The following is an 11,613-nucleotide window of genomic DNA, read 5'->3' as shown; positions in this document are numbered from 1 at the left end:
TTCTGACTTGCAGTAGCTATTCCCCGCCGCAAGTCATGCACCTGTCAGATGTTGCCAGCACATCCAGCGTGCATTGCCGATGGTCCGGAAATGATTGGGCGTAGGCTCGTCTCAAGCGGTGCTGGCGAATGATGTTTGATGAGAGTACACGCCAGTAACGAACAGGACGGAAACCGCCTGGGTGTAACTCCCAGGATATGGACAATCGCCCATGATCGACGTGGGATGGAGCCGCAACGCCTTAGACTCCAACAACTGGTGGCAAACATCAAAGGATATCGAAGGATGCGAAATTAACATTTCGCTTTCCCTAGGTGAGACTTCGTTCTCATTGGTGGCCCTGGACGAAAATCAGCCGGGGGCACCGTCGCAAACTATTATGGTAGTGTCGACTTTTGTCCAACACTTGCTCCCTCTCGAGCACAACCAAAGGACAGTATAGCCTGGAATGTTTGTTGGGAGTACGGCCTCTTAAAACCTGACGGAAATCCCGCCCTATCTCCAGACCAGCCTAACCCAATCCTGGCTTTGGGACTTCGGAGCTTAGTGTTGAGCGACCAGAGCTACATTAGCCCACGATTGCCTACGAAGCACCAAGAAACAGAAGAGTTCAAGGTTTTGTTTGCTTTTTCAGGACAAGAAAAGCTTGGTCCTGGTGTCTGCCTTGACCATGACTTGCAACAGCTCACTCCACACCCTGTCGCCAAACTTGCAACCTTCCTCGGTCGCACACATTGGACCAGGCTCGTATACCCGATCGTCCTTCCACATTTCTCCGTGGGCCTCGACGCCCTGCGTCAAGGCGGTAACGAACGTGTTCGCTCCCTGGTCCGCTGTTCTAGCAAAGACAGTGAAGAGAATCCAGCTGAGGAGCTTTACAATGAGGTTGGTCATCATCTGTCGCCCCAGATCGCTCTTGCACATTCCTGGGCAGGCTGTGTTTACGATGACTCTTGGTTGCCCATCGGGGCCTTTGAGCGAAGGCAAGGCGGCCAGGTGGCGCACTGCATATTCGAGAACAAGCTTCGTCCGTGCGTACTGTGTTTGTCCACCAAACGTCCCGGGTGGGAAGTGCTTCTGGGAGCTTAGGTCCTCAAGTGGCGTTTCGCTTCCCATGAAGACCGTCATCTTTGCGGGGCTGACTGTCCAAGCTGTACCGGAAGAGACGAATGTCAAGTGAGGTTTGTAATTCGTGGGGCTGTTGCCGTCATTGTCTTCTGCCGACGCAGTGAGAAGCGGCAGCAGCAACAAGCCGAGTAAGAACGTGCTGAGGGCGTTGACCTGGAGCATTTCTTCCCAGCCGTCGGCGCTCTGCACGTAGGAGGCCTGCAACGTTCCCGCGTTGAGGATTGCTCCGTCAAGTTTTTGAACTCTGGACTTGAGCGTCTCGACGAATGTTTGAATACTGTCAAAACTGCTCATGTTGAGCACCAGAGGAACAATCTCAGTCGAGTTGCTGGCGGCTGTTCCCTTGGATGCCCGAAGGCGTGCTTCGATCTGCTTCTTCGCAGCTTGGCCCTTTTCCTCACTCCTGGCCGTGATGATAAGTCTCGAGACATTCAGGCCGACGAGTTTCTTCGCCGCTTCTAGGCCTAGACCACCAGTTGCTCCTGTCAAAAGGATAGTCCGGCCAGCAAATGATTCGGTGGCCGGTTTGGGTGGGTTGCGCTTTTGGTCGAGCAACCGCTTCAAGCCGCTTAGCATCGACATGTTTGATTCGCGATTGATCTCAAAGCGGTTGAACTGTTCTTCTGTCGCAAAAGGGTCACGCCACAAAGTCCGGCTCGTACCCTTTCCAAACTGTTTGGGAGGGAGGTGTAATATTATATTCAAGGTATCCGTTAGAGAACCAGTGCAGGGGCGGCAGCGGTCGAATCGTCCGAAGTCCACCGCTCTTGCAGGACCGTGTTCTTTGTCATTCCGTGATCTTACCAAGTATCAAACCGACCGCCCGCCAGCTCATCAGGCCCTGCTGAAGTGATATGAAAACTGGTCGGGGATGATGGTGATCCAATTCATTTGCAGGCTACCATGAAGCGGGAAGTGAGGCCACTGCTCGAATGGCGCTGATCAAAGCGGGGCGGGACTGCGGAGGCACGATTCTCCGGCGGCAGGCCGCGATTCCGAAACCAGGGCCCCCGGCTGTTCAGAACCGCCGTGCGGTCGAGTTTGCTTTGTTCCGTCCGAGGATTGATTTCATAGTAGATGCACTCTGGCTCTAGAAGAGTATGGAGAAGAAGTATACGAACGAGCTCACGTCTTCCATCTTTTGCGCCTTCCAAAGGCCCGAGAGGTGTTTCTGGTGAAAAGAACGAATGTGCTGCTGCCCAGCAGGCTGTCCAATGGTAGGGTTGGGTATGTGTAGCGCGTCAACCGCGCGCCTGGCGCTTAAGCCTCCATCCGGCTCAAAACCCAATACTTACATAAGCGAAAGCCATTGACTGCATCACTCGGCGCTCGTTCTTCGCTCAAGAAGTGCAGTTGTGGCAGTATTCATTCCCGTTCAATTTGGCTCATCCACGCCATACGTACGAGATTGTTCAACTTGTTTTCTGGTGGCGGACATGGTTGCACAGGTGTCGAAGCAATCTTCTAGTCCCACCGTCATCGCCTCGCAGTACCAGTAACAGCCTACCGATCTAAGTTGTATTCAACACCGATTCACACGTCTCGACACCCAACATCCCCTCTACCCCCGCGCCGGTGACTTGTTCCCCGCCGGACCAAGAAACCAGAAACAGAAAATGGAAAACCTCAGTCTAGATGACCGTCCGCCTCCGTCGTCGCCGCAGAGACAAGGACAAGGACAAGGACCAGCGCCTCAGAACCAAAACCAAAATGCCGTCTTTGCAGGCGTGCCGCCGCAGGGTGCCCCCCAGTTACCACCGCAGATGTTCACGACTGCGGCGCAGCTGCTGGATTTGACGGACAGTACGTCTTACCTACTACTACCTATGTCATTGACATGTTCGTTGTTTGATCACATCCCAAAATGAGGACATGTGAAAGACCGCACACACACTCCCATACCCACTCCCACTTCCCATTCTGTTTCCATGGCAGTTTTCGGTCGAGCTTGGATTGTATACCTTATGGACAAATAAAAAAAACTCTGGAGTGGGATAAAGACTTGATCGTTACTAACCATTTGGTCTATTTGCAGAAAAGCTCCTCCTCGTCCTCCGCGACGGCCGCAAAATCTTCGGCGTTCTAAGATCCTGGGATCAATTCGCCAACCTCGTCCTGACCGACACTCGAGAGCGATACTTTGTCAGCATCCCCGCGGGGACCAGCCCGGACGCCATTTCCGCAACAGCCTCGCAGGACGCACCCTCCTTGTCCGCCAACACATCGTTAAGTACAGCCACTCTCCCGCGCAATCTCTATTGCGACATCCCCCGCGGCACGTACCTCGTCCGAGGCGAGAACGTGCTGTTGCTGGGTGAAGTCGATCTCGACAGAGAAGACGACCCGCCGCCCGGATACGAGCTCGGCGATGTCGAAGAGGTCTTTCGGCTTCAGCGCGCGATTGATTTGGAGAAGAAGCGCAAGGATAAGATCAGGGCAAGGAAGGTCGGGCAGTTGTGGGGTGGTGAAATCGAAGGCAGTGGAGAGGTGTTGTTTTGATCCTTGCATTATCGAAGATTGAACCAACGGTTGCCCGAGACCAGACAGCATGACGACGGGGCAGGACCGTCTTCCATGCCTATCATCTCATCCGAAATGAACCGGCTTTTTATTGCTTGGTCCGAGACTGAAAGGGATATGGATGGGAAAAGAGGCTGTACAATTAGAGCAAAGTCGCGAGACTTGGTCGAATGTTCCTTCCCTAGGAGTCGGCCGTGCTGAGGATGACGGGGCATGGTCGAACAGATTGGTTGAGTCAAATTATTCTTTGGGAAAGTTTGTCGTCAAAACCTTCAACTCAGCCAACGCCAGGGCTGTTCCAAGGTTGTGGGCTGATGTCGATGGCAAACCAGGCACGGCTGAGTCAGGGGACCGAAAGAAAGGAGGGTTTCAGTGCAGAATATTGTGAAATGCTCTGGAATACCTGGTACTCCGTGGAGGCGCTGTAGTGGGTTTTGTTCTCAGTCGCTTGATCTGGCTAAACTGGCTCAATGCCAATGCAAGCCCGTCAGAATCAACTGAGGCTGAATGGCGTAGAGGTGGACAATACTACACTCACATTCAAACACCAGAAACAGATATATAAATTGTGGTAGTCATGTATCCATGTCCTATGGTCTCACCCGGAGGCTTTTGCATCTTGTCTTGGGCTTAATGCGCCCTTTGAGCCGGAAAATCGTCAATTCAAGTAGCCCTATGCATGTGTTGAGTTCCTCACGCAGAGGTTACCTGGTACAGAGCACAGCAGCAGGAACACAGCCATACTACTGCCACTGCCAGCGTGTATTTGTTACTACATGTCCATCCATTTGGGTTTCCACAATTAAAAAATTCAGTCTACTAGTCGAGAGAGCAAGAGGTATGAATTGGCTCAACGCTGCTTCTGGCAAGCACAGCACGCCACCACGGCTGTTCTATCTGCATTGGATTGACGCTCAAGATAGCGCCAATCTGGGCTCATTTGCCAAATAGGCCACCAACGTCGTCATCTAGACGACCGCCCGCCCAGCACGAGGAACACCAGCCAACACCGCCACCAGCAAAAGCACCACCACCGAAAGAACGCCAGCAAACACACCAACCAGGAAACCAAGCCGGGCAGCAACCGACCGGCCAACCAGACCAGACCAAACCACAGCCAGGGCGAACAGCTCCATCACAAGCTGTCCAGCCAATTGAAGACCATCATGGCCTGGGTGATGGCCAACTTTTCAGCCGAGCGAGGTCCTCCTGGGCCCCACGCACGGGCGGTCAGATTACGCATGGAGAGCACGTCGATCCCATTGCGGCGAGCCGCATCGGCCATGTCGTCGTCGAACGCCCGGAGCTCAGCGTCGGCGTCGGCGTCAAGCTCCCGGGGACCAGCGGCGCCGCCGGGGCCAACCCACAACGTCGCCCTGCTGCGTCTCACCCGCCGGGAGAAAAACAACGCCTTCTTGAATTCCAGCATCGAGGCCAAGACAAGATCGGTCGGGAGGGAGACAGGGACGGGAGATGCCGAGTAGATGACTGCGACGCGTTTGCTGCGCGGACGCGGGATCGGAGGATCGAGCAATGCCTTGAATCGGGCCAGGACGTCGCGCGACAACAAAGTTGTCGAGGCCGAAGAGTGTCTGAGGAATGCGTGAGTCGTCGAACGGTCGCATATGTATGGATTTCCACGGTACAAGCCACGAGTTAGCCGGGGCACTTGTTCGCTCGAGGTGACCCAGGATCCTGCACAGGAGGGCCGAGAAAACTGCTTTTCGCAGAGGCATTGTGACTGAGAGGCCCAGTCCATGTCCCAAGTAGCCAAGGTTCCCTTGACCAAGTCTTTGCGCAGTAGGATGTTGAAACCGTTGTAGATATTCTGAAGGTCCGTGTCTCCCACAAAGATGATTGTGTCGAAACGGCCGAGGATCATGCAGATTTCGGCCATGGAGTACCAGTGGTAGTGGCATTCTGAACAGGCAGCGCGGTTAGCAAAGGCTCACGTAAAGAACGGATGTCTTACCTGGCACTACCCAAGGTGTATTTGGACTGCGAGTTTCTCCTTTGGACATTTCGGTGAGCAATTCCTTGCGGGTGGCGCAGAACGGTTTGCGATCCTTGCCTGGAACAGACGCATTGGGAGCAATATACAGGTCACCTTCGCGGAGATGACAACCTGAAGACACCTTGAAGGTTTCGTAATAGCTGCTGGCCGTCAGCAAATCGAGTCGATCTCACCAAACCTCCGTCTTGGACTCACTTGTCGAATTCCTGCGAAAAGACTGGAAAGTCGTCTGGCAATTGTTGAACTTCATGGTTTGATCGTTGGGGAAGAGACACGAGCAAGTAAAAGCACCATAGAATCACCAAGACATAGCTGTAGGCTAATGTCTTGTAGAAGAGGCGAGGGATGTTGAGCTCGTCAAGGAAGTCTTGAACCTTGTGAGCAATTCGGAGATGGAGTGGACGTCTCGCTTCGGGAAATGCAGGAAACACTGGCTGGGACAGTCGAGCCCACTCGTAGTACTCGATATCCATTTTGCTTGGGGTTTAAGAGTTCAGAGATGATAGGAGATCTGGTTGTCGAGGGGGAGGATGGGAGGGTTTGATGAAGAAAGACTCGGAGCGCGGACTGAGGTTGTTGTGATTGTTGTGATTGACGCCCGACGATGATGTCGTCGACACGCTGAAGGACGACATCATGCTCGAGGGCCTCATCCGCGAGAGTGTTGTGCGGGTGCCTCTGCTAGACAAAAAGGCGCCAGCATCACATACAAACTTTCATCGTGCAAGGCATATTGCTCATCTAACAATGTTTTGTTTCCTTTCCCCATTTCCCCTTTTGTCTGGACAAAACGGCTAACAGTGCAGAACAATCACAACTAGGACTGGAATGATGGAAAGGCATGAGTGCAATGGGAGTGTATTGTTGACCAACAAACCAGGCAGCTCTTGGAGACGACATTTCACCTAGCCTTTCACACTTATCTTTTGATACTGAGAAGAATTTCTCTCATGGTATTGCACTCACCAGGACCGCATCCTTCGCAGCTTCGCATACCTACACTCTTCTAAAGGAGGCGTATACACCAACATGGACGAGAGACTACCTACTGTAGGTAGCCCATTGCTGCACGGTCAGTACTTCCGTTCCAACACAACAAAAACCTCGCAAGCACGCAGTGTTACTGCCAGCTCATACGCAATCATAAGAACTTCCCCAGACACAGAGGACACAGCCTGTGCGCTGAGCGGGATTCAGACCCCTCCAAGCTCTGGTACCCCTATTCTCTTCAGCGGCGTGACCTGAAGAGTTGACAACGGGCGTTCAGCCTCAGCCGAGAAATCCCGAGGGCAATGGAAACCGAAATATAAGCGGACTCCTGGGCCGAGCTTATCCGCATCTTGTCTGGGGCCGTCCGAGAGCCACAGTAGAACCCCGGACACAGTGCGGTCTTGCAGGGCAGACTCGCCACAGTTGCACACGGCGTCTCGAAGAAAACGCTGAGGAACAAGGAGACTGAAGTGAGAGGACTTGACTACTACTGGTAGGATAGCAAATTGTGCAGATGCGGCTGGAAGAAGAGGCTCTCTTCTGACGACGGTAAGCTCCTTGTGGCAGGGTCGATGCCCGACAAAGTTTGAGAGCACGAGACAGTCACAGGCTGCTGAAGCGGGCTCTTCGCACAGACGGAGCAGAGAGGGTGCCATGGCGGCCGCTTGAAGGTTTGATGGAGAGAAGCCCTTGTGGCCGAGACCAGAACCAATCAAGCCCGAGGGGCTCTCCACAATCAGGTGCAGAAGAAGACCGGCTTGAAGTGCTTGAGGCGAGTTGGCATTGATCTCCCCACAGCCGAACGTGCGCCGGAGAAGGAGATGAACTCGAGGAGGGTAAAGACAGGTCGATGGAGGGCAATTTCAGTGGAGGGACACTGCAAGACGCTACGAGGAGAAGCAGGAGAACTGGTTTTAGCAGGCTCTACGCAATTGTTAAAAGGTGCTAGCACCCCGGAGAAGGATGGCGGGGGCGGCGGCACAGCGTCTTACGGGTGCGTTCCCTTAGTCCACTAGCTACTTTATGCCTAGTCGCCGCCTAGCAGCAACCCCCGTCGCAGTTAAGCCGACACCTAATTGTACAGTTGTAGTTGGTGCTGCCCGCACTCCGCTGCCCACTAAACCTCACGCCAAACGGCCGAGTCACCTGCGTCCTTGGATTCTTTCGCTGCCGACCACTTGCAGCATCCTGACTTGTGCCCGCACAGTCATCCATCCAGACTCAGCCTGGCAGCCAGAACGAGCCTTGTCTTTGTGTCTCTAGTACTTCCATTCTTTGGTCGAATGCTCTCTTCGAGCTCTGGACATTCACACCCCGGTGGCCGCAGTCGCCATCTTGACCTCGTAGGTCTGCGTCATTCCCGGCCTCGGCAACTTGAACACCAAACATATTGACTCGAACGAACTCGGGGAACATCGGACATCACACGATCCCTTCTTGAATCGCAAAGCAATTCAAGTCACCGCGTTCCTGTCCTCGACTCGACTCCGTGACCTTCCATTCGAATTGTTCCTCTCGAGTGATCCAGGCCGCAAGGCCTGAATACCCAAGTCAAGATGTCGTGGCGGCCGACGGAGAAGTTGATGCAAACCATCTCTCATTATGCCAGCTTCCCTCCCACCGGAGTCAGCCTCCGCCAGATGGTGCAGTTTGGAGAGAAACCGTCGACAGGTGAGTTGTATAGTTGATGCTAAGTTGTTCGTCACTGACTGTGCTTCTGCTGCTTAGGCACGCTCTTTCGCGCCTCTCAGTTCCTTTCCGAAGAGCTCCCCGTGCGTCTTGCCCACAGAGTGGAGGAGTTGGGCAAGCTACCAGATGGACTCAACGAGATGACCTCGATAAAAAAAGTAAGAGACTGGTATGCCCAGTCATTTGAAGAAATCACGACATTGCCGCGGCCGGAGTTGGATTCGGAAACTCGAAAACGTCTTCTCGGCCCTCCCAAGAAACCCGCCAACAAACTCGCTTCCACCACCCGGAACCCCAGCCTTCGATCCGATGATAATGGCAACGGCAGAAGTGGACTGAACACCCGTCGTTACTTTGCCCCTTTGGACGATGGCAAGGAATGGCCTCCGGTGCTGGCGGATTATAACCGGAAATTTGCCCGCATGCTCGAAATCATCAAGAGAAGACACGATCCAGTGGTGACCACGGTGGCGCAGGGAATCAACGAGTGGAAGCGCAAACAACAGCGCATGCAGATCGATTCTTCCATCCAGTCCTTCCTCGATCGATTCTACATGTCACGTATCGGCATTCGTATGCTTATTGGGCAGCACATCGCACTCACCGAGCAGAGCACGCATCGACATCCAAACTACGTCGGCATCATCTGCACCAAGACGAACGTCAAGGAACTTGCGGAGGAGGCGATCGAGAACGCGCGATTTGTCTGCGAGGACCACTACGGCCTATTCGACGCACCCAAAGTCCAGCTGTTCTGTCCCCCCAACTTGACATTTATGTATGTTCCGGGCCATCTGTCGCACATGCTGTTTGAAACCTTGAAGAACTCCCTTCGAGCGGTGGTCGAGACCCATGGCGCAGAAAAGGAGGAATTCCCTGTGACCAAGGTGATTGTCGCCGAAGGCAAAGAAGACATCACCATCAAAATCAGCGATGAGGGAGGCGGCATTCCGCGTTCCGCCATTCCGCTTGTTTGGACCTACATGTACACTACTGTCGATACCACGCCAGAGCTGGATCCTGGATTTAATGCGAGCGATTTCAAGGCGCCCATGGCCGGATTCGGGTACGGGCTACCCATTTCACGGTTATATGCACGATACTTCGGTGGAGATTTAAAGTTGATTTCGATGGAGGGGTGAGTGCCTAATTTTGTCTCGTGATATTTACGGGTGTTGGTTGGCCTGCTAACAGTTCCCGCCTTGCCTGCAGATACGGAACCGACGTGTACCTCCACCTCAACCGGCTTTCTTCGTCGTCGGAACCTCTACAATAACAATCAGCAGTCATGAGGGGCGGAAGCAACAGCAGCAGCAACAGGTCCCAAGGATTGACGGTGAGCAGTGGTAGCAGCGGTAGCTCGTTTCAAAGCACGGGCTTCAGCCATGGACGCTTGGCTGCGGTGCGTTCACGGTTACGAGACCGAGGGGTCTCGGAAAGGAAACAGGTCGGCGACGCCGAGAGTATGATTAACGAAGAGCCCAATGTTGTGCAGCCCGGCGGTGCCAGTGAATGGCTAGAGTGAACCCTGGGCAACATGGGCTAATATGTGGCTACTTCGGGTCCCTTCCCTTGGGGATTCTGAGGCAGGCCTTGTAAGAAATTTCGTGACATGACACGAAAAGCTTGGAGGGAGCGATACCGGGGAAGGCAGAAAAAGAAGAGAAGGGAAAGAAAACGGGAGAAAGAACAAGAGAGAAAAAGAGCGAACAAGAGTCCTGTGCAGTATGATTTCTGGCTATATGGGAAGGGGAGATACTGTTATGTTAGGGGAAATACTTGAACTATCTTAGGTATGTCGAGCAAGAGGGATATAACAGTACAGTATGTGTAGGTGCTCAAGTTTTCCCGACTAACATATCCATCTCGAACACCACGCATGTACATCGCTCCTAAGTAGGTACGATACCCTGGAGCTACGCGCTGGACATGGTACATGCCGGTCACATCGGATATACTGTGTAAAAGGTACCCAATTCATTTCTGGTGGCACGTTGGCAGTGATGCTCTCAGATGGATCCCGCCATTGATGCCATAGTTTTTCGCGCAACGGAACACGCCATACCCCGGATTCCTCGACGCGACACCCCTTGGAAGAATGATGTCAACAGGAACACAAGCCTACTATGCATACACCTGCTTCAAGTTCCCCCGGGGTAGAGAGCATCGCGTCTGTGGATGTGGATACTCCTTACCATCTACTAACATACAAGTAGTACATCTTTTTGAAGACACAATATAACAAAGAGTACACCAACTGCAATACCAACTTCAATTCCATTTGGGTCAATCAGATCCAGAATCAACCATCTACTAGTATTCAACAGATATCTCCCGTCTACCCTCCACAACACCCCTAGCTACCTGTCTGGGTTGGTACATACCTTAGGTATCGACCTCGATCAACATGGCTCCAAGCACACGCTCTTCAAACCGAGACCCAAACCGACCCAGCACACACCCCTACCAAACCATCCAAAACGTCAAACCCTTACAAACCGAAGGCTCCCGCCGCCCCGGCGAAGAATGGGACACGATCCGCCGCACGCGCTTCTACACGGCCTACGACCGACGACCCGAGGACGAGTCCCTGAGGTCATTGAGCCGCCGCCTCAACATATCCGTTTCGACGGCGTGTTACTTGCTGAAGAAGCGCGAGGAATTGGGGACCGCGGCGTACCGACGAACGCGACCTTTGGTCCAAGCCAATGGTGGCCATTTGGGACGGCCGCCGAAATTGGCTCAAGAGACTGTGGAGATGTTGTTGTCGCCGAGGAATCCGGTGCGCAGGGAGCCCCTTAGAAAGCAGATTGCGTTTCATGGGCTGGGAGTGTCGAAGAGGAGGTTGCAGCGACGACTCAAACAGGGGAGGAAGGAGAGGCTGAGTAGGATTCGAAACGAGGCGGCGAGACGGAGGAAGGAGAGGTTGGAAGAAGAAAGGAAAAGGGAAGAGAAAAACGAAAGAAAAATGATGGAAGAGACGGAACAGGCAATAAAGATGGAAGAAACGCAACAACAGGCACTGCCACAGCCACTGCAGACAGAGACACCACAGGTATTGCAAACAGAGAACAAAGAAGAGACTCCACGACAGGAGGCACTGCCGCTGCATCCGGAGACTCAGCAGGCTCTGCAGATGGAAACGCAACAACCACAGCCATCGCTACTGCAGACTTCTGAAGAAACACCACAGGCATCGCAGACAGAGAAGAAACAAGAAAAGCAACAGGCACCGCAAATGTGTGACATGAGATGAGAGGAGACAACGAAGA

At 53.4% G+C, this 11,613-nt stretch overlaps 5 protein-coding genes across 5 annotated transcripts; 3 read left to right on the top strand and 2 right to left on the bottom strand.

Annotated features, from left to right (window-relative positions):
- Positions 1 to 630: 630 nt before the first annotated feature.
- On the bottom strand, positions 631 to 1,710 carry HMPREF1120_01621 (uncharacterized protein; the record flags this gene model as incomplete). The annotated part of the gene is made up of 1 exon (XM_009155641.1): positions 631 to 1,710. The coding sequence occupies one exon, from the start codon at positions 1,708 to 1,710 to the stop codon at positions 631 to 633; it is 1,080 nt and encodes a 359-aa protein (XP_009153889.1).
- A 1,034-nt stretch (positions 1,711 to 2,744) lies between these two features.
- Positions 2,745 to 3,627, top strand: HMPREF1120_01620 (uncharacterized protein; the record flags this gene model as incomplete). The annotated part of the gene is made up of 2 exons (XM_009155640.1): positions 2,745 to 2,931; positions 3,164 to 3,627. The coding sequence occupies 2 exons, from the start codon at positions 2,745 to 2,747 to the stop codon at positions 3,625 to 3,627; spliced, it is 651 nt and encodes a 216-aa protein (XP_009153888.1).
- A 1,156-nt stretch (positions 3,628 to 4,783) lies between these two features.
- Positions 4,784 to 6,135, bottom strand: HMPREF1120_01619 (uncharacterized protein; the record flags this gene model as incomplete). Its single annotated transcript, XM_009155639.1, has 3 exons — positions 4,784 to 5,568; positions 5,621 to 5,802; positions 5,858 to 6,135. The coding sequence occupies 3 exons, from the start codon at positions 6,133 to 6,135 to the stop codon at positions 4,784 to 4,786; spliced, it is 1,245 nt and encodes a 414-aa protein (XP_009153887.1).
- A 2,073-nt stretch (positions 6,136 to 8,208) lies between these two features.
- On the top strand, positions 8,209 to 9,617 carry HMPREF1120_01618 (pyruvate dehydrogenase kinase; the record flags this gene model as incomplete). The annotated part of the gene is made up of 3 exons (XM_009155638.1): positions 8,209 to 8,323; positions 8,381 to 9,479; positions 9,554 to 9,617. The coding sequence occupies 3 exons, from the start codon at positions 8,209 to 8,211 to the stop codon at positions 9,615 to 9,617; spliced, it is 1,278 nt and encodes a 425-aa protein (XP_009153886.1).
- A 1,131-nt stretch (positions 9,618 to 10,748) lies between these two features.
- Positions 10,749 to 11,597, top strand: HMPREF1120_01617 (uncharacterized protein; the record flags this gene model as incomplete). The annotated part of the gene is made up of 1 exon (XM_009155637.1): positions 10,749 to 11,597. The coding sequence occupies one exon, from the start codon at positions 10,749 to 10,751 to the stop codon at positions 11,595 to 11,597; it is 849 nt and encodes a 282-aa protein (XP_009153885.1).
- Positions 11,598 to 11,613: the final 16 nt, after the last annotated feature.

This window comes from Exophiala dermatitidis, assembly GCF_000230625.1.
Source record: "Exophiala dermatitidis NIH/UT8656 unplaced genomic scaffold supercont1.2, whole genome shotgun sequence".
NCBI classification, from domain to species: Eukaryota; Fungi; Ascomycota; class Eurotiomycetes; order Chaetothyriales; family Herpotrichiellaceae; genus Exophiala; species Exophiala dermatitidis.
The sequence above is the reverse complement of the archived record's forward strand: the minus strand, read 5'-3'. Positions and strand labels throughout refer to the sequence as shown.